At 38.3% G+C, this 26,112-nt stretch overlaps 1 protein-coding gene and 1 pseudogene across 1 annotated transcript in view; one reads left to right on the top strand and one right to left on the bottom strand.

Moving 5' to 3' along the window:
- Positions 1 to 1,359: 1,359 nt before the first annotated feature.
- SMIM13 (small integral membrane protein 13) overlaps positions 1,360 to 26,112 on the bottom strand; it is a 28,525-nt gene continuing 3,772 nt past the window's right edge. Inside the window, exon 2 of the mRNA XM_038584171.1 lies at positions 1,360 to 5,690. Within this exon, the coding sequence (XP_038440099.1) occupies positions 5,503 to 5,690 (188 nt within the window). The 3' untranslated portion in view covers positions 1,360 to 5,502. The remainder of the gene's footprint in view (positions 5,691 to 26,112) is intronic.
- On the top strand, positions 15,512 to 16,026 carry LOC100684516 (annotated as a pseudogene).

The raw sequence follows: 26,112 nt of genomic DNA, 5'->3' as shown, positions 1-26,112 counted from the left end.
TCAATTCAAAGTATTTCAGTGATTTCCAACACAATGCATGTACCTCAAAGTCTTTGCCATTGCATACGAGGTCTCTTGTGCCTTAGATTTTTCTTACTTCTCTAGTTTCACATCACTATGCCCTATAACTACTATTTCCAGGAATAACAAAGCATCTACAATTCTCCAAACAAAGCATCTTTCCATAACTCTGACTTTGCACATGCGTTTCTTCGGTCTGGAATCCTCTGCTCATCCTCTACTTGAAAAAATCCTGCTCCTCCAAGATTTTGCTTTCTTTCTCTCCATTCCCCCTCCTCCTCCCATCAACATTCTCCATAAACAGCATCATTTTTATAATTACTCATTTGCATACAACAATCACATATCCTGGCCTGTAGAGCTGCCGGGGGGCTAGTCCAAAAACATTCCTTGTTCATTTTCAGGAAACTTCTACCTCCTTCTAAGGGTCATCTAACTTCCCAGACTTTGAGATCAGTCTTTCAGGACTCTGAACTGATGCCCAGCACACGGTCCTCTTCTCCATCTCAATTCCAGTCATCAAGTATTAGTGACCATTCTGACAGTACACATACACCCTGGAAGGAGTCTCTGTTCTGATTCCTTTTCTATGGCTATATTTGGTGACACTGCTCAGAACTGCTTCACCTCTAAAATTCTAATCCCTACCCCAAACTTCCTTCTAACCATTATATACAAATATCACACTCATTTTATCTTCAATCTCTACCCCTTCCTATTCACCCAATTTATCAGTATCTTACTGATCAGACTTCTCTTACAGCCCAGCTCAAATCCCACAGCCAATCTCCAGCAATCTCTAACGGCCTTGCCCTTTAGATACTCCTGACCTTAGCATGGTCCACTTTTTCCCACTCTACATTCTTGGCAGCTGAGCACTAGAGGAGAAAAATGAAAAGCTTGGCTCCTGGACACTGCCATTAATGATTTCCCATCTCAAACTGGTTTTCAAAGGCATTCTTCAATCTTTTCACTAGGCTTTGGTCAGTGTTCTCACTTAGTCTTCCGGATGGTTCATACTAACAAATATGTGAGACATGACATATGGTAAATAGAATATCAAAACAATCTTAAGGGTGTTGGGTCATGTATGAGAAGAAAACCAAACGCCACATATGGTCAAAGCCATTTAGTTCTATTGCTGTATGTCCTTTGGGTTCTAAGTCGATTACTTTCACGGCACTGGGAACACTACAGCTGTCTTAATTCTTACAGATTTTTCAAGTTTGAAAAATGTGGTGAAGGGTGGACTCCTGGTAAAAATGACTGCTTTCAACTCCTCTCATGCCCCAGGTACCTTTCATATTTGCTATACTTCATCAATAACACATACCAAACTTTTGTTTTCATCTTAATTTATTCTGTGTTTAAAGTGAAAGTTAAAACATCAAACAAACCACAGAAGCTTTAGGTATAGTATTGACCAGTTCTGAAACAAAAACAGTGAGTGATCATTTATACACATTCCTTAACTCTAACTTTACATCTTGTTATATAAAGGTACTATTAACGCACACAATTCTAATTCCTTATAAACCTATTTGTCAAGCAGCAGGATGACAATGCATCAGAGCACAGCACAGAATATTTCCATTAAGAAACCACAGCAGCAGTATGTATTTGGGGAATGGTTATGCACAGAGTTAACTGGGAGGGCAATGTTAAACGCTGGTCATAAGACAGGCAGCACATGTATTAACAAATGGAAAATGTAATTTTTATTAATATAAGATTAAATGTTATTCTTTATGCTTTAAAAGCTACAGGATACTTTAAAAGTAGACCATACAAGGTGCTTTAATTCTAGACTCCATAACAAAATACTATTCCATTAGTTGCTTCAAAGTCCATCACCTTTGAGTACTGCTCATTGGCTTTTTTAAGTCAACTTCAAATATAAAAGTACTTGAAGTTTACCTGTCAAAAATCTAAAACTAGCTACATGTTACATTAAAACATACCTTGTAAGAAAGACAGACTTTAAAAAATACTGCATTGTTGACTTAAAATAATTTCCAAATAGGTTGCTCCTAAAAATAAAAATTACTACTTTCAAATCTTTCAACATATTTTGGTTTAAAATAACATTCTATGAAACCATTAATATGGTTCACCCACCTTTCAGCAAAATAAAAGTTGGAAGTGGTTTTTAAACCTAGTATCATTTGACAAAATGGGTCAGCACGTATGTGAATTAGCTATTCACCAAAAAGCAATGTTTTAATGTTTCCACCATGAAAACAACACTACAAAATCCATTGGATGAATTCTATTTTTAGCTTTACGTAAATATTAAAAACCTCACTTAAGAGCGCCACACAAATATTTAGCATTTTTTGGCATTTAAATCAGAGCAATGCAAACCAGTACGTTTGATACAGGCAATTTTCACAAAAGTTTCAGAGGCAAAAGAGATGTGGGAATGGTAAATGGGTAAGGAAATGAAACAACCCTGTTAGAGTCCTCGATTTTAGAATTTTCAAAAGATGGCAGCGTTGATTGCCATCACTGTGATCACAGTCACAAACAGTGACTTGTGAGCATTCAGACAAGGCGGATACTTGTATCCTCAGCACCTTCTAAACTTCAAAATTAACCACAGGCAAGTCAGTCTCCCACTGAGAAACTGAAAAGGTACTTGGGAAGTTCCCGATTGAGTGCAGCTACAAAAGCAGTAATATAGGAACAGAAATACCACACAAATAATTGTTAATACTCCTCTTGCCTTAGTGGCCTTAGAAATATATACTATGGTGAGTCTTAATGGGGGAAAAAGAGTACAAGAGAAGAATACAAGTTTTAAACAAAGGAATTGGCTTGTAGAATTTTCATACTGGCACCACTGATTTCTTTTTACTCTCTGAGGAGGAGTTAAAACATGGTAGGTAGAGTGTGAGCGATTAATATGCTTTTGGATAGATATCCCAAATAAGTTAAATAGAACATTTCCTTAAATTCTACTAAAAAAAGAGACATCTTGATGCATATTTGTTAATAAATAATACCAACACATACACCTTTACATGGATTCATTTATATTAACTTGTGGATGACCCTTGCAAGTTGTTACATGAGCCATCATTCCTTAATACTGAAACAGTACAGAAGCTCATTTGTTAAAGTTTGTCAACAACTATTATTACCTAAAGGTAAGGTATTCACTATGAAGCTAAATCCCACAGCTCAAGGTATTAGACAATGAAAGATCTAATTAAATACAATCCCAATACCAAGAAGCTTTTAGGCATTAATTCTTTTCTAACTGACGACCATTTTAATGTGATAGCCAGCTAGTCTGAAGCCCCAAAATTAATGCTTGAAACTCAGTGTCACTGTTCGGTTAATCCCTATAGTCACATAATAATAGAAAAATGCATCCAATAAGGAAATGACAGAAAGATTATGCCCCACTCTTGGCTGCTGAGGATCGTCCCCCAGCAAATGTTTAAAACTAAGCTCATGCTGTGTAGACTCCCTTTTCAGTATATCCGAAGGGCTACCGGGACTGCAGAGGCATTCCTCAGGAACGCAAGGGGACTGTTGACAAAACTATCAGCATTAAGTATGAGGTATCAAACATAGTTACACACCGTCACAACACAGAGGTGATGTTCTGTGATGACTAGTTCTTGAGAAAAAAAAGGGTAAACGCAGAAAAAGGAACTTGGATCAATAAAAGAAATTGGCTTTGCAATTCACTCTTGTACAGAGCAGATAACACTAAACAGGAAGGGCCTTTGAATCTGTATCTCTTCCCTGGTGAACCTTCGGTCCAAAGTTCTGTGAAGACAAACATGGGAACCTGGCAAGCTATTTTCCAGTGAAGAGGGCATTTTCACTCACTGTTTTATCCACCATACCCAGGACCTCTGAGGTCTTGTCACTGAATTGTCTGTAAAGAAGTACTTTCTCCACAACACATGCCTTGAGCATGAAGCCCTCCCAAAGGGAGAAACTAATTCCACTCTTCCTGAAGTAGAAGACAGTTCTTAAGACTCCTGAGTCACTACTCTTAAATCCTGAATAGGTTGAAAAAAAAAATGTATCTCATAGAGGATAACTATTTTAACAGCATTATAAGAGTCAAGATTAAGTTCTCCAATAAATAATCGCTACCCTACAAGGAAAAATAAATTTACAAACTATTATTTATCTAAGATACCATCAATTGTAAGATGCACCACATGTATCACTAAGAAAAAAACAAGGGCAATTAAACTGACACAGTGCTTTCATATCGTGTAGAGTTTTAGAGTGTTTATTTAAATTTACTGAAACGGTTTTTAGAGTTAAGCAGATTTTTATCACATCAATCTTGTGCATACCAAAAGAAAGTGTATGAAATAACTAGTTAGGTTATAACTATAACTTCATATTCTGAATCCAACTCTTCTGAATCACTTCGCAAATCACAGCCAACGATGTCTCCATTCTTCCACATAAGAGCACCCTTGGTGTCATCAAGAGCACTGGGGATGCGGCATTTCTTGAATGAGTGCTCCAGCACCGTCTTCTGTATAATGTCAGCAGAAAATTTTGAGCAAAACGATGTTTGACGCCTTAAAGATAATCCTGCTCGGCGCATGAATCGATCACACCAGCCTCTCGTTGCTTTGAATTTTGTTTCTTCTATTCCGAGGGTTTTGGCAATTTCTCCTGCCTTCAATCGCATTGCTTGGCGCGTGACAGGCAATCCTTTTGCACGCATCTCACTAACAAAACATAGTACAGCTTCATCCACTTGTGGGTACCTTCCTTTCTTAGGTCCCGTAAAGCATTTTGTTGTTGCTTTACAAGAAAATATGGAATGGCGGTCATTCCTCCAGCGACGGATATTTGCTTCACTAATTCCAAATGTACGCCCTGCTGCTCTGTTTCCATGCTTTTCTGCGTACACGATAACTTTTCGTTTCAATAATGAATCATAGTGCAATCTTTTTGAAGACATCTTTAAATGCCAAATAAACCTGACACATTTGGTACCAACAGTACAGTGATGATGCTGTGACAAGCTGTTAGTTAAGTTCACACACGCACAGGCTGAGATAATTACATCATGACCATCTCCCAGTTCACAGTAATCATGAGATACATCCCAATTTCGGACAAGGTAAAATGTGAAAACAAAAACAAAAATACAACATACATTACAGAACTAATAAAATACGGTTTTTCAAGCCTGTAATGTTTACCAGATTCACAACAGTGCAATACAATAAGCCCAGGAGTCAGAGAGTAAGTATATAAGTAGAAAGTTAGTGAAGCAAAAGATGATCTTTAAGATGAAATCTGCAATGGTCTGATTTGGTTTTAATTCCCTTTATTTTCATATGGCTTACATATAAATCTTTTTCTTTAATTGAACTTAAAATCCAAGTAAAAATGTTCTTCAATCTTTTACCAAACTGCAAAGCCAAGTCATTAAAGACAGAGGCTCCCCACTGCCTTTCATCATCCACTAGTACAGGATGGTGGCTAGGGTCAGTGGCCTTCATCAGCAGGCGCCCTTCTGTGCCGAGCAGATCTGATCCTGTGTGAAGATGACAAAGTGTCTTCTTCCGTCTCAGAGCCTGATGGCTCATGATCTCCCTCCTGAGATCCTGTGTCTCCCACCAGTTCCCGCAGAAACTTGAATTTCGATAAAAACAGATGCCATACGAAATACCAACCTAAAAAGAGACAAAAGCATTAAGAAAAATTATTACACGCAGTATTACCATTGAGAACGTCCTAGTTAGTTGTGTATGTGCAGGGGGTATATTACAAAATAGTATATATAGTATTAATATGTGTTTACAAAAATATATATATGATTACAAATATATATTTAAATAACAAACACTTATTAATCATTTACTATGGACAAGGCACAAGAATAAACTCTGACAGACATTATACAAGGATGGCAAAAAGTTTCTGCCTGCATGAAATTCAGAACGAACATGGTTTTATTTACATTAAAGTTAGGAGATTACGATATCTAGGTCAAAGTGTTTATATTAAAATCAAACTTCTGAGAGGACTCTACTGGGGAAAAAAGAATATACTTTGCATTTCCTTAGGACATTCATATCTCAATGCTAACATTTACTAAAAGCAAGTCTGCTCTGATTGCAACGTAAAAGCCATTAAATGGCAGGGGTCAACTGCACTTCACTGAGAACTTCTGACAGAATCAAGCTATTCATAAGTTTCTAGAAATAATACATTTTTAAAGAAAATTAACACATTTTCTTTAATTACATGATGAAAGAATAAAGCCAGAGCACCACTATCTGAAGCTCAAGATTTTTAAGAATGGTATTTTCACGTCAAAGTCATTAAAAAGTCTTAACTCTCCTTAAAAATTAAAAAAAAAAAAAAAAGAGAGAGAGAAAGAGAGAAATTACTAGCCAGGTTTTGTTTTGCAAGGAGTTTAAAGTTCACTACATTTTGGACACCCACGAATAAGGATCAATCAATAAAAATGAGGACACAGGATAAAACCTCTGAACCATGACTAGTTGGCTTAAAATGTTAAGGGCATGTGAAAACAAACAAAAGTAACACTGTAACAAAGTTTTCCAGGGTAGTGTTTTACTGAAGCCTTCTACTCTGAACTCTCTAGTTTAGTTGCTAAACAAATGGGGACCAGTGCAAATTCTGATGAGTAGCATTTTATGAAGACAAAATCCAAGCCGCTTTTCTATCCCAACATTACACCAGGCCAACATGAATGGCCACTTAAGGTAGTTTCTAATTCTACTTGTTTCTTTCTTGCAGTCTCAGAATAAAAACAGAAAAAAGAAAAGAAAAAAAGAAGAAAAGAAAAGAAAAGAAAAGAAAAGAAAAGAAAAGAAAAGAAAAGAAAGGAAAAGAAGGAAAAGAAAAAAAAAGAAAAAGAAAGATAAAAAGAAAAAAAAAGAAAAAAAAGAAAGAAAAAATAAAAGAAAAGAAAGAAAAAAACCAACAACCCCAAACAATAACAATAAAGCCCCACTCACCCACTCCCGCCCACCCAATACCCCCCCCCCACCCCACTACCCCAATGACCGCCCTCCTCCATCCACTCCCCGAAAATCCCCTCCCTCCCTACCGAAAAGTAAAATCCAGAAAGAAAAGAAAACTCCTTGGCATTAAAAGACTAACTTCAGGGGTTTAACCCTATTTCCCAAGGGCTTGCCTTCCTTGAAGCTTGAGGGCTGCATGGTAACTGAACCACACCACAAATGTATTTTGGTCAACTGTGTGAGTAAAGCACCTAACTTCATAAAATAGTATTTTCATAATATTCCAAAGTAGGACGCTCTCGTCTTCACCCACAATTCTTTGTGAAAATGGGCAGAGTGAATTAGCAGAAAGAATTTTAGAGGAGTCAAGGAGCCCGAGTTCTGAGAGAAGATTCACAAAGCTACTGCAGGAACTAAGTGGGAAGGTCTACTACAGGGCTCAGGTGTCTGGCACTAAGCATCTGTAAGCTGTGGGAGTCCCTGGGTAGTGATACGAGGTTATGAGATGGCTTCTACTTTTCTTTTAATTGAGATATGATTCACATAGCATAAAATTTGCCCTTTTAACAGTATACAATTCAGTGGTTCTTAGTATATTCACAAGGCCGTGCAACCATCACCACGATCACAGCCCAGAACATTTTCATCAAAGCCAAAAAAAAAAAAAAAAAAAAAAAAAAACAAAAAAAAAACACCTGTATCCATCAGTGGTCACTCTCCAATTCCTCCCCCACCCCTGGCAACCACTAATCTACATTTCTGTCCCTACAGATGTGTCTATTTCGAGCATTTCATAACAAGTGAATAAGCCTATGTAGTCTTCTGGGTCTGGCTTCTTCCACTCAGCCTATACTTTGAAGGTGCATCATCCGTGTTGTTACAGGTATCACGCTTCACTCCTTTTTATCACGGAATACTATTCCATTGCATGGACACATCATATCTGGTTGAACCACTCCACAATGACTGGCCGTGTGGGTAGCTTCTACTTTGGGGCTGGTGTAAAAAAAAAACAAAACAGTTTCCGCTCTTTGGCTGCAACAACCATTTGTGTACAGTTTTTGCAGAGACATATTTTCATTTCTCTTCGGTATATATCTAAGGATTACAATTGCTGCGCCATGTGGTACCTTTATGCTTACCCATTTGTGAAACTGCTAAACTGTCTTCCAAAGCAGCTGCGCCCCTTCACGTCCCCATCGGCAATGCAGGAGGCTCCAATTTTTCTACATCCTCACCAAGACTTCATTGTCCACTTTTTCCATGACAGTCATCCTAGTGGGTGGGTGTAGCACTATGGCTTTTATTGGCATTTCCCTTGTGACTAAAGATGTTGAGCATCTTTTCACATGTTTATTGGCCTCTTACATATATCTTCTTTGGAAAAATATCTATTCGATTCCTTTGCCCATTTTTAAAAATCATGTTGCCTTTTTATTACTGAGTTGTAAGAGTTCCTTACTCTTGATATTAGACCTTTATTAGATATATAGTTTCCAAATATCTCCTCCCATTCTGTGAGTTGTTTTTTCATTGTCTTGATATTATTTTATAGTACTAATGTTCTTAATTATGATAAAGCCTAATGTATCATTTTTCTTTAATGAAATCCAATTTATCTATTTTTTCTTTGGTTGCTTGTATTTTTAGTGTCCTGTACCTAGGGAACCACTGACTAAAACCAAGGTCATGAGGATTTTCATCTATGTATTCTTCTAAGGGTTTTAGTTTTAGCCCTTACAATTTTAGTCTGATCCATTTTAGTTAATTGTGGTATGAGAGAGAGATTCAAATTCATTCTTCTGCATGTGGATATCAAATTGTCTCAGAACTACTGGTTCAAAAGGCCGTTGTTCTCTCCACTGAATTATCTTGACACCTTTCAAAAATCAAATGACCACGAATTGATCTATAGTATCTTTATGGCATTACCACATCACCTTGATTACTATAGCTTTGTGTTAAGTTTTGAAATTGGGGGGTGCCTAGGAGGCTCCGTCGGTTAATTAAGTGTCTGCCTTCAGCTCAGGTCATGATCCCAGGGTCCTGCTCAGCTGAGAGTCTGCTTCTCCCTCTCCCTCTGCCCCTCCCTATCACTGGTGTTCTCTCTTGCACGCACACACTCTCTCTCTCAAATAAATAAATAAAATCTTAAAAAAAAAAAGTTTTAAAATTGAGAGTTAAAGTCTGCCATCTTTGTTCTTTTCAAGATTGTTCTGAGTCCCTTGCATTTCTACTGTTGATTTCTACAAAGGTGGCAGTGAGAATTTTGATAGGGATTACACTGAATCTGCAGAGTAATGTGGGGACCCTACACTTTTTTTTTTTTTTAACATTTCCCTGTACTTACAAGATTGCTCTACAATAGACACACATGACTTTGATAAACAGAAAACTCAGGGGAAAAACAAGTCAGAAATGAATAAGTAAATCACAAATACTCTGTAAACTTATATTGTTTTAAATATGCCAATGCCACTAACTGGTTTAAATTATTAAGGCCAGTTGATTTCAACAAATACTAGGAAAACTCTTAACTCTTAGGTTAGTTTTGACTATCAGAGAGGAGAGGCTTGACCTCATAAAGAACAAAGACTCCAACAGTGGTTACAAGGCATACAATGACCATAAGGAAAAGCAGGTGAATATGAAGTCTTTTCACTAAAAAAAAAAAAAACAATAATGAAGGGCTGGCATGTCTGGAGTCCCACCATAAAATATTAGGGTGCCCTTGAGATGGCTGAGAGAAAGCAGAGTCTCCCAGCAGAGAAATCTACACAACAAGGAACTAAGGACACCTGTTGCATTCAGTTTGGAAAGGTACAAAAACAATCCAGCTAGATCACAAACTCTCTTTCTCAACTTAAATGAAACCCCCCCCCCAAAAAAAAACCCACCACCAACAACAAAAAAATCATACCTTTTTTAATCACTGCCAACAACCTATACAAGGGATTCAATCTCAAACCAAGATTCAGAATCTGGTTGTCAATGAGATGCTTGAGTTCAGAGCAGTTAAGTTATGGCTACTACTACCTCTACACTCAACACTGCCTCCCCACCCACACAGCTAAACCACTCAATTTCACACCTCTAATTTTTATCCCCCAATCTGGGATAAGAAAACTTTATAAAAGTATGCCAATTTTCCCCCATTCTGTCTAGGTGTTAAGATATGCAAGGGTTGGGGGTGGAAGGGGAGCATGTGGGCAATGACACTGCTTCCCACGAAAAAATCATGAGGTAGAGAATTCCCCTGATTTAGATATAAAGTTCATTTGCTGGGCAGCCAAAAAAGAACAAATATTCACAGTGCTTGTTTTTTTAAGGACTACTGTAATGACAGGGTGTGAATGCAAAGCTAAAAGATAAATTGTAGTGTTGATAAGAACTGCAGTGGTTTATTTACTAAACTGAGGGAAGTTCAACAAGTCGTTCTCCCAAGTAAAATGACTAAGTTCTTACAGAGCTATAATTTTTCAGAGACAGATGGCAGAAGGATGTAGGGGGAGTTTCCACATCACAGTACCTACAATTAGTAAGATCTCATGCTTCTGCAAAGGGTATTAGTATAAGTCTGAACAATAGATGATTCTAAAAACTCCAGGCAGTTTGATTTTTTAAAAAATTATACAAATGATCATTTATTTTATTTTAATTTTTTTAATAATAAATTTATTTTTTATTGGTGTTCAATTTACCAACATACAGAATAACACCCAGTGCTCATCCCGTCAAGTGCCCCCCTCAGTGCCCGTCACCCATTCACCCCCACCCCCCGCCCTCCTCCCCTATCATCACCCCTACTTCGTTTCCCAGAGTTAGGAGTCTTTATGTTCTGTTTCCCTTTCTGATATTTCCCACACATTTCTTCTCCCTTCTCTTATATTCCCTTTCACTATTATTTATATTCCCCAAATGAATGAGACCATACAATGTTTGTCCTTCTCCAATTGACTTACTTCACTCAGCATAATACATTTTAGAAAAAGCACCATTATTAAAACCCCAATGGATATATACCAGGAAAAGCATGATACAGCAAAGAAGAAACTAAGAGAAGAAGTACTAAACTGTCAGATAAAGCTGCTAATAAGACAGTCAACTGACTATGTTAATCAGACATGGAAATAACAGCTAATTTTGTATTTTTTTAACTTTGGGACAGGTACTGTAAGGAAATACTTTGCATATTATCATTTAATGGCCAAACTGTCACTCAATTTAACTAACCTGTCCATTGACATACTTCCAGTAGCTGATTAATGGGGTTCTGCTCTATTCATTTATAGTATTTTTCCTTAAATTGGTCTTATGATAAATACAAGAGTCATATACATAGTTCATCTCCTCTCATTTTAATAAAGCAGCTTTTAGTTCAAGTAACAGAGACGTTGACTTATCTTCACAAAAAAGAGGGAATTTATTGCTAGCTTAAAGGAGAGTAAGCTTACGGAATGAATGCATGGGAAGAAGTGCCCTTTCTGGAGACAGAATTAGGACAAGGCTCTGTGAACTGACGTCATTCTCACAGCATTATCTGTTTCTCTCTATACACCTGCTTCACTTTCCTCTCGGCTTCCCCTGAACATCGCTGCTTCTTCCCAGTTCCATGAAAGATTCCTCAGTTCATAACCTCAAAAAAAAAAAAAAACCCACAAAACAAAACCCACCCTGGATCTCTACCTTAACTTGGGTCAAGTGTCAGCCCCAGGACCAGTGTCAGTGTGCATTACCTGGGTCAGGTATTAGGTACGTGGCTGTAGGGCTCACCCCGGAGAGTTAGAGTGTGATCTTAGAGATTGCAGGGGAGTGGACAGGATAGCCTAGAGAAAGAATCCAGCTATGCTACTTTCATTAGCAACAGAGTCCTGGAGGATGGTCTCTATTAATGAGTCACTTAGAAACAAAACATCCCTGAAGGGGCAGGCAATTCTTTTGTTGGATAAAGTCTAACTAACCAAAGCTTTCAATCTTCTTGCCTTGACTCCTTCAAAACCGCAACACTGTGTAACCTTTAATGAACTCCACACTGCAAGAAGTCCTCAACCTCTTGAACTGAGGAACTACTTAAGCGGGGGTGAGATGAGATCAGATGAGACTAGGAGTCATATTTTTACTTTTGGGGAAAAGAACACAAGTAAATGTAAGACAAGTACAAAAACATTCATCATCCAATGGAATGACCCTATTAAAGACATGTGATTACCACATCATAGTCATTCACAACAAAATCACTCCAATTGCTCCTCATCATACTCGAATAGGGAGCTTTCAGTACAACTCTGACTTCTCATATGAACAGACCAGCTCCATTTGGACTCTGGGCCCTAGTGACTAATTTCTGCAAGGTATGCTTATATATCTTTGTGGGTGAGTAGGATGAGAGAAAGAATAACCACTTAAAAAGCTACCCTGTGCATGCCTACAAGCCAACAGGAAGCTCTTACGGAAGTATAGCTCATACAATTCCTCCCACCGACACCAGGTATGAACGAATCGTCCTCTATGGGATGTGGGTAACGCACCTTGTCCTGGAGTTTAGTAATAGAGAAATGGGAAGGAGGAAGGGAGACAAGTGGGGGAGGAGAACTGCCCGCAATTATATTACAGAGAATCAGAGAAATTTACACTGATTGCTAGAAGTAGCACTGCAGTTTTTCATGGTTCAAAAGGCAAGTCTGTGGCCTTGCTCAGTCTCACACTGGTAAGCACTGTATGTCACAAAAACTGGCTGGCAACAGAGGGTGTGTACTCTGGGATAAGCAAAGGAGCACTCACTTGTGCGTGCCAATAACTAAGCATTAATTCAAAGGATGAATTTCATGAAACACACTGTCATGGTTTTTCCCTGCAAGATAAAGGTGCTGGCGGCCGGAGGGTAGTGACAGCAGATGGACCTGAGAGATGCACCAACACCATCAACACACCACAAACCCCAGGGACAGTTGTAATTACAGAACTCTCAGTTTACAAAGCGCTTTTCTATTCAACAGCTCCTTTAATCCTCCCGATTGCCCTCTGAATTAATGAGACTAGGAATCATTATCCCCAGTTTCTAGATAAGAAAATAAAGGCTCAAAATGACTCAACCATTGAAGAAGGCCAGCTAGTGAAGAGAGCAATGAATTTTAAAAGCATATCAAATTTCTCAGGTTTTCATGGCGGAAGGATGGCTCAAAACGCTAATTAGAGAACGAGAATTTGACTTCACTACCCAAGATCTTCTCAGGTCAAAAGCCCGGCTACAGTATAGTCACAAATGTTTGTCTTCCTGGAATCATTCCAATGGAGTTACATAATCCCACCTTCACCATGGCATCTAAGTAGTTCACTAACCGGCTGAATACTAATCTTAAATTGTATTAAGCTCTTTTCCATTTTCAATCCTGTTCCTGATTTTTATTTTTCTCTAACAGCTAAGGCTCACTTCTAAGATAATATATCCCTAAGGCCACAGACTCAGGCTAAGTAAAAACAGAGCCATGCTCTTCCACCCCTTGCCACAATATTCCCTCTACTGCACACCTCTTTCATAATGACACATTGGACAACACTAGATGATAACCCCTGGAGATACTATTATTGAATCAATGTGATCTTGAACCGTAATACTTCCACATACAAAACTCTTTTATCCAATAAATAGTAGGACATTTTTTAACTTGCCTTTTAAAACCTCTCTTCTCTTTTTTAATTTTATTCTCTCTTTGGTGACCACAACACTCCCATTGGTCCAAATATCACCCCTATGACAATGATAACCACATTTTTCCTCCGTATCTCCCACCTTTCTTGAACCCTAGGAAGGAATCTCCGCTCGGTTGGCTTGAAGACACCTTTAAAAAATATATACATCCCACAGTTCCTTCTTCTAATTTCTTCATATTTCTGTAATGGATATGACATCTTCTCATCTCTCTGGTGAGAAATAGTTCCTTTCCAGCACTCTGCCCCTCCTCTACTTTACCTCAGTGCAATAAAACCTCTCCCATCTGTTTCCCTTCTCTACATTCCTAAGGCCATTCTCCAGCCTACATCAAATGCGTATTATCTGTCAACTGGATTATCAGCATAACTGTCATAGAGGTAATACTGTCTCTGTCTCCTAGGTTTCAGTCTCTCCTCTCGAGGGCAAATTCTACAGACACAAGGCCACTACCATGGTTAACTAAGAATTTTAACCATCATTAATACAGAATTTTTACATCTTTATACTACACTATCTCTTCAGTATAATGCTGTCTTGGGTGATTGCTTTAGCGCTTCATGCTCACTTCCATCCTTCATTGCATTAATAACTATCATTCTCCTCAAGATACCAGTTTCTGAAAACAAGGAAATGTATGGCTTATCCAGGTCTTCCACTCTGTTCCCTAGGTCTTGAACAGTACCTGGCACAGAATAGACCCTCAAACCAACCAACCTCCATGCTCTCAGCCCTCCAACATGCAGACAACACTACCCATAAAATTAAAAGTATAATGACTTTCACCAATTAACCCATTTCAGAGTTCTAAAGATGCCTGCTACATATATAAATGGAGAGAACTGCCTTAAGACACTGAACAACCTTACCAACAGAGTTGACCTGAAATGTACAGTACATTCTACTCAATAACTACAGAAGAATTATTCTTTCCAAGTATATATAGAACATTCACCAAAATACACCATTAATCAGTCTCATTAAAGAGTAAACTTTCTGGGGATCCCTGGGTGGCGCAGCGGCTTAGCGCCTGCCTTTGGCCCAGGGAGTGATCCTGGAGACCCGGGATCGAATCCCACATTGGGCTCCCAGTGCATGGAGCCTGCTTCTCCCTCTGCCTGTGTCTCTGCCTCTCTCTCTCTGTGTGACTATCATAAATAAATTTTTTAAAAAATTAAAAAAAAAAGTAAACTTTCTTAAATTATATAAAACATATTTTCTGACCATAACAAAGTCAAAATAGAAATTGATAAAATGATATATGGGGGAAAAAAATCAAACATTCAAACTTTAGGGGCACCTGGGTGGCTCAGTGGTTGAGCATCTGTCTTTGGCTCCGGTAGTAATCCTGGGGTCCTGGGATTGAGTCCTGCATTGTGCTCCCCATGGGGAGCCTGCTTCTCCCTCTGCCTATGTCTCTGCCTCTCTCTCTCTCTGTCTCTCCTGAATAAAGTTTTTTAAAAATCTAAAAAAAAAACTTCAAACTTTAAAACGACATACTCCTAAATAATCCATTCAAAAGGGAAATCACAAGTGAAATTAAAAATAGTTTGAACGGAGTAATTTGTTTAATTTAAATTCAAGCTAGTCAACATATAGTGTAGTACTGATTTTAGGAATAGAATTTAGTGATTCTTCACTGACATACGACACCCAGTGCTCATCACAAGTGATCTCTTTAATGCCTATCACCTACTTGGCCCATCCTCCCATCCACATCTCCCCCTGAATAATTTTTTTTTTTTAAGTCACAAGCAATACTGGAGACTTCTGGCATAGCCAGGGCGGCTAACGCTATCCCACTAACCCATCCCAGCAGCTGCCTCTAGAGCTTATAGACGAATGTATAGCATCAAGAATTCACATTGTGGGGGATCCCTGGGTGGCTCAGCGGTTTCGTGCCTGCTTTTGGCTGAGGGCGCGATCCTGGAGTCCCGGGATCGAGTCCCATGTCGGGCTCCCGGCATGGAGCCTGCTTCTCCCTCTCCTCTGCCTGTGTCTCTGCCTCTCTCTCTCTCTGTCTATCATAAATAAAAATAAATTTAAAAAAGAATTCACATTGTGAAAAACAAAAAACAAAAACAAAAACCCAACAAACAAAAAAGGAATTCGCATTATGATGAAGAGTGATTAAGAAATTGTTGACACACTTTTGGGATTTGATGACTTTGTCAATACGGTGCTGGAGGATGTCAAGAGTTTGAAATCACACCAGAAGGAAGAAGGATCACTAAATTAGATCAAATCTTGCTAAATGGAAATAATATAACAGTGCTGGTTCCTAGAGAGGAACGTCCTGAAGTATGAATGGATTTCCTTGACTTACTCTGTATTGTCCTATAATGACAACAAAATAGAATATTTTTTTAGCCTTTTAATGTTTGGATTCTGTAAAGCTAAGCTTCCCATTAAAGGGAAATATTTTGAAGATATGTTATAAATGCCCATTTTTGTAAATTAATCATTATTCTCTTGGAAAAAGAATAGTTTGTTCTTTGAAGACTAAAATAAAAATTTTTTGGTTAAAACAAAAGCAATACCCCCAATGAAATTTATCTCATTAATTTTTTATTTTTTATTTTTTAATTTTTATTTATTTATGATAGTCACAGAGAGAGAGAGAGAGAGAGGCAGAGACACAGGCAGAGGGAGAAGCAGGTTCCATGCACCGGGAGCCCGATGTGGGATTCGATCCCAGGTCTCCAGGATCGCGCCCTGGGCCAAAGGTAGGCGCCAAACCACTGCGCCACCCAGGGATCCCTCATTAATTTTTTTAAAAGAAAGGCCTAAAAAAAAAAATCAATAGTCTGAGCTTCCACCATAAGAAGCTAAAAAGGAAGTACAAATTAAAATAAGTAAAAGAAAATAAAGATATAAGCATAAAGCAATGAAATAGAACATGGACAAATAATATAGGGGAAAATATTATGAAACCAAAGGTGAGTCTTTGAAACGATCAATAACATTTATAAACCTCTAGCCAAACTCATCATGTGAAAAAAAAGGGGGGGAGGGGGACACAAATAAGGAATGAAAGAGAATCATAGATCATACAGAAATTAAAAGGATAATGAGAATACTATAAACTTTATTCTTATAAATTACACAATTCAGAATAGAGTGTTGGGAAAGCACAAACTATGAAAGCTTACAAAAGAAATATATAAATAGAATAGCCCAATATCTAGTCAAGAAAACTGAATTCGTAGTTAAAACTTCCCCCAAAAGAAAAGTCCTGGCCTAGATTAATTCTACTGAATGTTTATGAAAGAAAGCATACGAATTGTGGCAGACACAGCTTAGTAACCTGAATGAGTCAAGCCATGTGTAATTCTTAGGTGACCTTTCCCTCCTTTGCGTATGGACAGAACCTGTCATCTACTTCCAACCAAAAGAATATAGCAAGAGTGAGGAGATAGCCACTTTCTTTACTAGGTTATATGATAAAGACAGTAAGATTTTGCAAATACAATTAAGGTCTCCATCAGTTGATTGTGAGTTACTGAAAAGATAAACTACTGTAGGTGGACCCAACTCAATCAAGAGTAAATCTTTAAAAGAGAGACTGAGACCTTCCTGGGTATCACAGAGATTCTCCAGCGGGCTTAAAGAAGCCAGGCACTGTTAAGTCCTACAGTCCGTCACAAGGAACTAAATTCTGTCAGCAGTCTTAAGAGGCAGGCTTACAAACACTCTGAATTCACTTGTGAGATGGAAAGCAGAGGACCTAGCTAAAGCCATACCAGATTCCTAAACCGTGAGCTAATAATTATATGTTGTTGTAGACTGTTAAGTCTGTGGTGATTTGTTACGCAGCAATAGAAAATATCCTAATTCCAAGCAAACTCTTCCAAGAAGTAAGAGGAACACCTCCCAACTCACTTTTGATGAGCTCTTACGTGATCCTAATGACAAACCTAGATAAAGGGATTTAGAAAAACTACAAATATTCCTCATGAATGTAAATAGGAAAACCTTAAATGTTTAATAAATCAAACCCTACGACATATAAAAAGGAAAACCCAACAGTATATAGAAAGGGTGTCTGAGGAATGTAGGATTGCTTTACCATTCAAAACTCAATGAAATATATCATATAAACAGACTTAAAGAAAAATGACATGATCATCTCAATGCAGAAAAGGCATTTAGAAAGAAATTCAACATCCATTGCTGATTTTTTTTTAAAAAGTCATCAAAATAGGAATAGAAGGAAAACTTTTCTTTGTGACCTGATAAAGAATATCTACAAACAAACTACAGCTAACATGAAACTGAACAGTGAAAGACTAAGTGTTTCTCTCCAAAAGATCAAGGAGAAAGAGCTGCTCTCACAACCTTTCAAATTTCAATGCTATACTGGAGGTACAATGAGGCAAAATCTAAAAGACATAGACACTGGAAGGAATAGGTAAAACAATCTTGCAGTTAGTATGAACCTCCGAGCAGAAAATCCTTATGGAATTTACAAAAAAAGAAAAAAAAAAAGGTATTAAATGATTTTAGCAGTTTTGCAGAATACACTGCCAATATACAAAAATCATTTGTATTTCTATAATTTCTATATATTTGTAGCAAACATTAAATGAGTACCACATACAATAGCATCAAAAATATGAAACCTTTACAGTTAAATCTGACAAAATTAGTGCAAGAACTGTATCATATACTGAAATCCATAAAATGTTGCTGAGAGAAATTAAAGTCCTTAAAAGAAAAGAATAAAGAGATACAATATGGTCATGGGTCACAACATTAAGATGTCTGTTCTCTCCAACTTCCATAGGTCTATTTTAACAAGTTGATTCTAAAGCTTATAAGGAAATGCAAAGGATCTAAAATAGCAAACATTTTGAAAGGAATAACACAGCATTGCCTACACAATTGGTGTAATATACACCAAAGAACAGAATAGTCCAGAAATAAACCCATACATATATAGGATTGTTGTGCCCAAGACTGTGAATCCGAATCCGAGAAACCACCGAGGAGCCGACACGGAGGCAAACACACGAGGGTTTATTTACAAGCTCGAGCTTGGGTCCAAGTATACCCGACACAGTGGAGCAGGGACTTGGACCCTGAGACTAAGAGGGGTAGCAGCTTTATAGGGACCAGTGGCCAATGGGATATGCAGAAAGTTGCACAGTCATGTCGGTCCACAGGCAGGTGGCCGATTGAATTACATTTTACCCTAAAGTATCCATTTGAACTGGCCTATCACTGAGCTGATTTCCGATTAGGGTTTGCCCTGGGTTTGACTAGGGTGGGGCAGTGCCCTAAGCAATAAGCAGGTCAGCCTATCACTGAGCTGGGATTTCCGATTAGGGTGTGCCCTGGGCTTGACTAGGGTGGGGCAGTGCCCTAAGCAGGTCAGCACAAGGTGGGTGCAGCACCAAATGGAATCAGTCCTGCTCTGCTTGTCCAGGGGTAGGGGATTTTTGTTAAATTTCCTGGGTCCCACAGGATCAACTGATTTTCAACAATTGCCTTTTCAGTAAATGATGCTAAAACACCCTTATGTAAAAAAGAACCCTGATCCTTAACTCAAATCATACACAAAAAATTACTTCAAACAAAGTATTTACAAAACATGTATCTGATAAAAGATGGTACCCAAAATACATAAGAATTGTTACAACTCGATAACTAAAAGATAATGCAATTTCTTAAATGGGCAAAATATTTAAACAGACACTTGACAACATAGCTGTTGGCAATGGACAATGTTTGGTAGTTTCTTATAAAATTACCCACGAAAAATAAAAACATATATCCCCCTAAAACTTGTAAATGCATGCTAATAATAGCAGTAATACTTGTAATAACCCAAAACTGGAAACCCTAACCTCTACCAATAAGAAAGTTAATTAAACTATGGTATATCCATCCAATGGAATATTATCCATCAATTTTAAAAAAAATGAATCACTGCTACAACAACACAGATGGATTTCAAAATCATTATACTAAATGAAAAAAGTCAAATACAAAACCAATGCTGCATGGTTCCATTTACATTACATTCTAGAAAAGGCAAAATTACAGTTCTGGAAAGCAGTGCAACTGTTGCCAGGGGCTTGAAGACTGACTAAAAGGACATGAGGGAAACTTTTGGAGTGATCAAAATGTTCTGTATCTTGAATATGGTGGTGGTCACACCTCTGCATACATTTGCTAAAACTCATCAAATTTTGTACTTTCTCTTCACATTTTTCTGTGAGCAACACCTTTTACCTTAGCCTCTCATTATCTTTGAAATGTTTATTACCCATTTTAAACTAGGAAAAGTTTATATTTTTAAGACCCGATTTTTTTTTTTAAGATTTTTATTTATTTGAGAGAATGAGAAGCAGACTCCCCACTGAGCACGGAGCTGGACAAGGAGCTAGGTTCCAGAACCCCAAGATCATGACCTGAACCGAAGCCAGATGCTTACCCAACTGAGCCACCCAGACGCACCCCTCCTTTTTTAGGTACCCCTTTCTAAGACCAGATTTAATCTTTGAAAAATTATTTTCCACACATTAATTTATATTTATTCACTTGTACCTCAACGTGACATGGATAAGCAGAAATATACAGGTTCTCAGTAATCTCGGATTCTATTATTCACATTTGTCTACTGGCTAAAATTAGAGGTTGCGTGCACTGCTCAAGTCACACAGCTAATAATGTGACAGTGCCAGTAGTCTATAAAGCTAGTTCAGCCAGAGTCCAACTCTGTTCACTAACTCCCTGACCTTGCTTGGCACAGCAGGAACCCAGGACTGGGCACAAGAGAAAGCCTGCAAATTTCAGTCTGTCTATGGTCTGTTAAATCAGGTTGAACTAGGGAGGACAGCCAAGCCAACCCCTGGAGAAAGGAAAATGTGTACATCAAGCCAAACTACTTCCTTCTCCTCGTGTAGGCCCACACTGATACACTCCTATGATCTAAAGACAGGCAGGGCATAGTGCCATCACCGTCGTTTGGGTCATGCTACAATCAGGCCAACACCACTCCCAGCCCCAACACTGTTGCCTCCTTATTTCAAACTCTCATCAACCCATTAACACTAACCTACCTGGTTTCCTCCCTCCTAGCCTCCCACTCCTCACTTTATCTAGCACAGACTATAAAATTCCTGCTAAAAACTCTTAGCTCCCCATTGCCTATCAGAAAGCATAAATTCTGCAGGAGGTGCACATAAAATGCCACTATCTGGATGCTTCCTGCCTGCATCTCTAATCTCATCTTAGCCAATTCTTCAAGAACTAAAAGTCCATTCATTATTCACTGAGCACCTACGGGGTTCCAAATACCATTCTCATTGGAACATTATCGGCCCCATAAGGAAGTCTAGGCAAAAATAAAGCATTGTAAGGGGAAAAGGGGCAGGTGTATGGGAGGCTACTGTCTTACAGAGAGGTCAGGGAGGCCTCAATGACAACTGGAATAAGAGTGACAAAGACAGGGAGAAGGCTCCAAGATCAAGAATGTGGTTCTAGATATGCTCATTATACTGTTGTTTAGGAATGTTTATAATCCCATCTCCAGCCTCCCTTCCTCCATGGAGTTCAGAGATGGAGCTGAAATTCCCCATCCTCTAATTCTGTTTAGAATTTTTAGTGACCAGCCTCTGCCCTCCAACCACCTCAGGGCCCCTCCCTGAGCCCACTTCCTAAGCATAAATTCAGGCATGGTCCAAGGCTTGCTACACATAACAAAAGATGCTACTATTACTACTCAGTAAATTCTAAGGGTTAGGGGAACTTTTCTGCAGAGACCAAAGACAAGGATCAAATACAGTATTATCTCACTGAGACGAACTCAGTGCTTCATGACTGCTCTTGGAGGCATAGGCAAAGAAAAACTGTGTTTAAAAGAAAGGTAAGGGATCCCTGGGTGGCTCGGTGGTTTAGCACCTGCCTTCGGCCCAGGGCGTGATCCTGGAGACCCTGGATCGAGACCCACGTCAGGCTCCCCACATGGAGCCTGCTTCTCCCTCTGCCTGTGTCTCTGCCTTTCTCTCTCTCTTTCTGTCATGAATAAATAAATAAAATCTTAAAAAATAATAAAATAAAAAATAAATATAAGAAAGGTAATTATATCACAAAGGACATATATGAAAAACCCACAGCGAATATCATTCTCAATGGAGAAAAACTGAGAGCTTTTCCCCTAAAGCAGGAACACAGGAGGGATGTCAACTGTCACCACTATTGTTCAATGTGGTACTAGAAGTCCTAGCTTCAGCAATCAGACAACAAAAAAAGAAATAAAAGGCATCTGAATCGGAACATAAGTCAAATTCTTCACAGATGACACGATACTCTAGGTGGAAAACCCACAAGACTCCACCCCAAAATTGCTAGAACTCATACAGGAGTTCAGCAAAGTGCCAGAACATAAAATCAACATACAGAAATCAATTGCACTCCTATACACTAATAATGAGACAGAAAAAAAGAGAAACTAAGGGATCGATCCCCTTTACAATTGCAAAAAACCATAAGATATTGGAGTAAATCTAACCAAAGAGGTAAAGGGATCTGTACTCAGAAAACTCCAGAATATTCACAAAAGAAATTGAGGAAGACACAAAGAAATGGAAAAACGTTCCATGCTCATGGACTGGAAGAACAAATATTGTTAAAATGTCTATGCTACCTAGAGTAACTATACACTGAATGCAATCTCTATCAAAATACCATCAATTTTTTTTACAGAGTTGAAACAAATAATCCTAAAACTTATATGGAGCCAGAAAAGACCCCAAATAGCCAAAGGAATGTTGAAAAAGAAAAGCAAAGCTGGTGGCGTCACCACCAGACTTGAAGCTCTATTACAAAGCTGTAATTATCAAGACAGTATGGTACTGACACAAAAACAAACAGAGATCAATGGAACAGAATAGAGAACCCAGAAACAGACCCTCAACTCTATGGTCAACTAATCTTTGACAAAGCAGGAAAGAATATCCAATGGAAAAAAGACAGTCTTTTCAACAAATGGTGCTGGAAAAATTGGACAGTCACATGAAGAATAAAACTAGACCATTTTTTTTACACCATACACAAAAGTAGACTTAAAAATGGAAGACCTACGTGTGAGACAAGAATCCATCAAAATCCTAGAGAACATAGGGAACAACCTCTGTGACTTCAGCCAAAGCAACTTCTTGTTAGAAACGTCTCCAAAGGCAAGGGAAACAAAAGCAAAAATGAACTACTGGGACTTCATCAAGATAAAAAGCTTCTGCAGAGCAAAGCAACAGTCAACAAAACCAAAAGACAAGCAAGAGAATGAGAGAAGATATTTGCAAGTGTCTTATATAAAAGGCTAGCATCCAAACTCTATAAAGAACTTCTCAAAAGAAACGGGCAAAAGACATGAACAGACACTTCTCCAAAGAAGACATATAATGGCCAACAGACACATGAAAAAATGTTCCACATCATTCCAGCATCAGGGAAATGCAAATCAAAACCACAATGAGATATCACCTCACACCAGTCAGAATGGCTAAAATCAAAAAGTCAGGAAATGACAGATGTTGGTGTGGATGCAGAGAAAGGGGAACCCTCTCACACTGATGCAGCCACTCTGGAAAAGTATGGTGGTTCCTCAAAACGTTGAAAATAGAGCAACCCTATAACCCAGAATTCCACTAGTAGGTATTTACCCCAAAGATACAGATGTAGTAATAATTTGTACTGAAAAATCTTTCTTTCTTCAAATATATGAGGACCTGCTACATGCCAGGCACTACTCTAACATCCAAAAATAGAGCAGTGAACTAGTCAAACAACATTCCTGTCTTCACAGAGCTTATGTTCTTATTGGGGGAAAACAAACACAAAATAGCTCATTTCAGAAAGGGCTAAATGCTCAGAAAACCAAGGGTCAGTGAAATAAAGAAAAAGTCAATAAGTTACCCTAAGTGGACAGGGCATGTGAAACCCAATGTGAAACCTGAATGAAGAAGAACCAGTCAAGTGAAAAGCCAGAGGAAGACTGAGGGCAAAGGCCCTGGGGAGAGTACAAGGTTGGCCTGTTGGCAGAATGATGAGTAGTGGGGAGGAGAAGGGAGAGATGAATGGAGAAGCGGGAAGGGCTGTATCACACAGATCCTTGTAGCCACAGTAAGGGATCTAGACTGTATTTCAAGGGAAATGGGAAGCCACTCAAAGATTTATTTTTTAATCTTTTTTAAAAGAGTGGTAAATGTTCTAGCAGAGCAAAGGAAATGAAAATCTGGATGGCAGGACAGAGGGACAGCAATTGGAGCCAAAATTCAACAGGAAACTATGGAAAAGATCAGGATTTGGGGCAGGAAGAAGAGTTGAGGAGGGAAGAAAAAAAGAATTTGCTGAAAGTCTATCTACAAAACTGTCATGCAGGCAGCCAAGTCTTAACATCCAAGCAGAAAATGAGAAGGTTCTCCTCTGAAAAGATGGAACACCCACAGAGAAGAGACCTCTAGATATCAACAACTGGGGATTCTCCGAGGGAAGAAGCAAACTTGATGTCAGGACTGACACTGAGAATTTATTACCATCCTTTACTTCCTCACCCTTAAATATAAATTCAGAACAGAGCACTGGACATTTGTAAAAATCTTCAGTCATAAAGAGTCCAAAGCAAACAACCTGAAAGAAAATACATGGAAGAAATAAAGGCAATACAGGGAGAAGAAAAACACTTTATTAAAAACTACAGTTGACCCTTGAACAACAGAAGTTTGAACTGTGTGGGTCCATTTATACACAGAATTTTTTCAATAGATATCATACAGTATTATGTATTTTCTCCTCCTTATGATTTTAATAACATTTTTTCACCTTATTGCAAAAACAGTATATAGTACATATACAAAATATGTGTTAATTATGTTCTCAATAAGGCTTCTAGTCTACAAGAGATTATTAATAGTTACGTTTTTTGTTTGTTTTTCAAAGATTTTTATTTATTTATTCATGAGAGACAGAGAGAGACAGAGAGAGGCTGAGATACAGGCAGAGGAGGAAGAAGCAGGCTCCATGCAGGGAGCCTGATGTGGGACTCGATCCCGTTAACTCCGGGATCATGCCCTGGGCAGAAGGCATCCGCTAAACCATTGAGCCACCCAGGGATCCCAGTAGTTAAGTTTTTAAGGAATCAAAAGTTATCCAGATTTTCAATGAGCAGGGGTTGACATTCCAACCCCTATGTTGTTCAAGGGTCAACTGTATAACTAGTATGGTTATAGTGAAAAGATATTACATAAAGAAGAACAGGTACTGGCAAAGCAATGAGAAAACAAGGACGTTCTGAAATTTAAAACCAGATAAATGAAAACGTAAGAGATAGAAGATAAAACCCAAAACACTGGCCAAAAAGGAGAGGAGAAATAATTAAAAAAAAAAAAAAAAGGATATAAACATGTAATACCAGAGAATTAGCTATGAAGTCCAACATCCAACTAACAGAAGTCTTTTTTTAATTGAAAGGACCCAGAAAAATGGAAGGAAGAGAAATATACCAAGGCATATCATTATGACATTTCAGAATAACAATGATAGAAAAAACTACCAGAAAGCATCTAGGAAGAAAAATCAAGTTACTTACAAGGACAAAGAAACAGAAGGCATTAGAGTTCTTAAAATTAGGCCTAGGAAGCTAGACATCAATGAAGTAATCATTTTTAATGGATGAAAATTATCTACCACCTGAAATTTATTCAAATTATCAACCAACTATAAACGTAGAAGATTTTTCTAGACACTTGATATCAATTTGAACATTTTGAACACCAATGAAAAATATTTTCAGGCAGGCATTAGCTCAAAAAATGATCTTCCATGCATTCTCTCAGAAAGCTACCAGAAAATGTGCTCTTGCGTAACAAGATTACTGGGGCACCTGGGTGCCTCAGTCAGTTAAGCGTCTGCCTTCAGCTCAGGTAATGATCACAGGGTCCTGAGATAGAGCCCCACCTCAGGCTCCATGCTCAGCGGAGAGCCTGCTTCTCCCCCTCCTGCTCCCCCTGCTTGTGTGCACTGTCAAATAAGTAAATAAAATCTTAAAAAAAAAAAAAAAAAAACCTCAAGACTTCAACACCATAAACTGAGCAAGATGATAACATGAGATCCAGAAAACAGGGTCTACAGCAGAGAAAGTGAAGGGCAGACTGAGAAGAAAGGAGAGCTCTGGGATTGGGTAAGGGAATGGGGCTAGAGGGTAATAACTTGCACATACAAAAAAGTAATACTAGGTAAATTAAAAACACAACTGTTAACTTTAAGAGAAATGAAGAACCACATAAGAAAGGAAGTGTAGTCACATTACTATTTGACAAGCAGGGACTATTTACACAGTTAAAATATAAATCTTGGGGTGCCTGACTCTTGATTTCAGCTCAGGTCATG

This window comes from Canis lupus, chromosome 35, assembly GCF_011100685.1.
Source record: "Canis lupus familiaris isolate Mischka breed German Shepherd chromosome 35, alternate assembly UU_Cfam_GSD_1.0, whole genome shotgun sequence".
Taxonomy (NCBI): domain Eukaryota; kingdom Metazoa; phylum Chordata; class Mammalia; order Carnivora; family Canidae; genus Canis; species Canis lupus.
The sequence above is the reverse complement of the archived record's forward strand: the minus strand, read 5'-3'. Positions and strand labels throughout refer to the sequence as shown.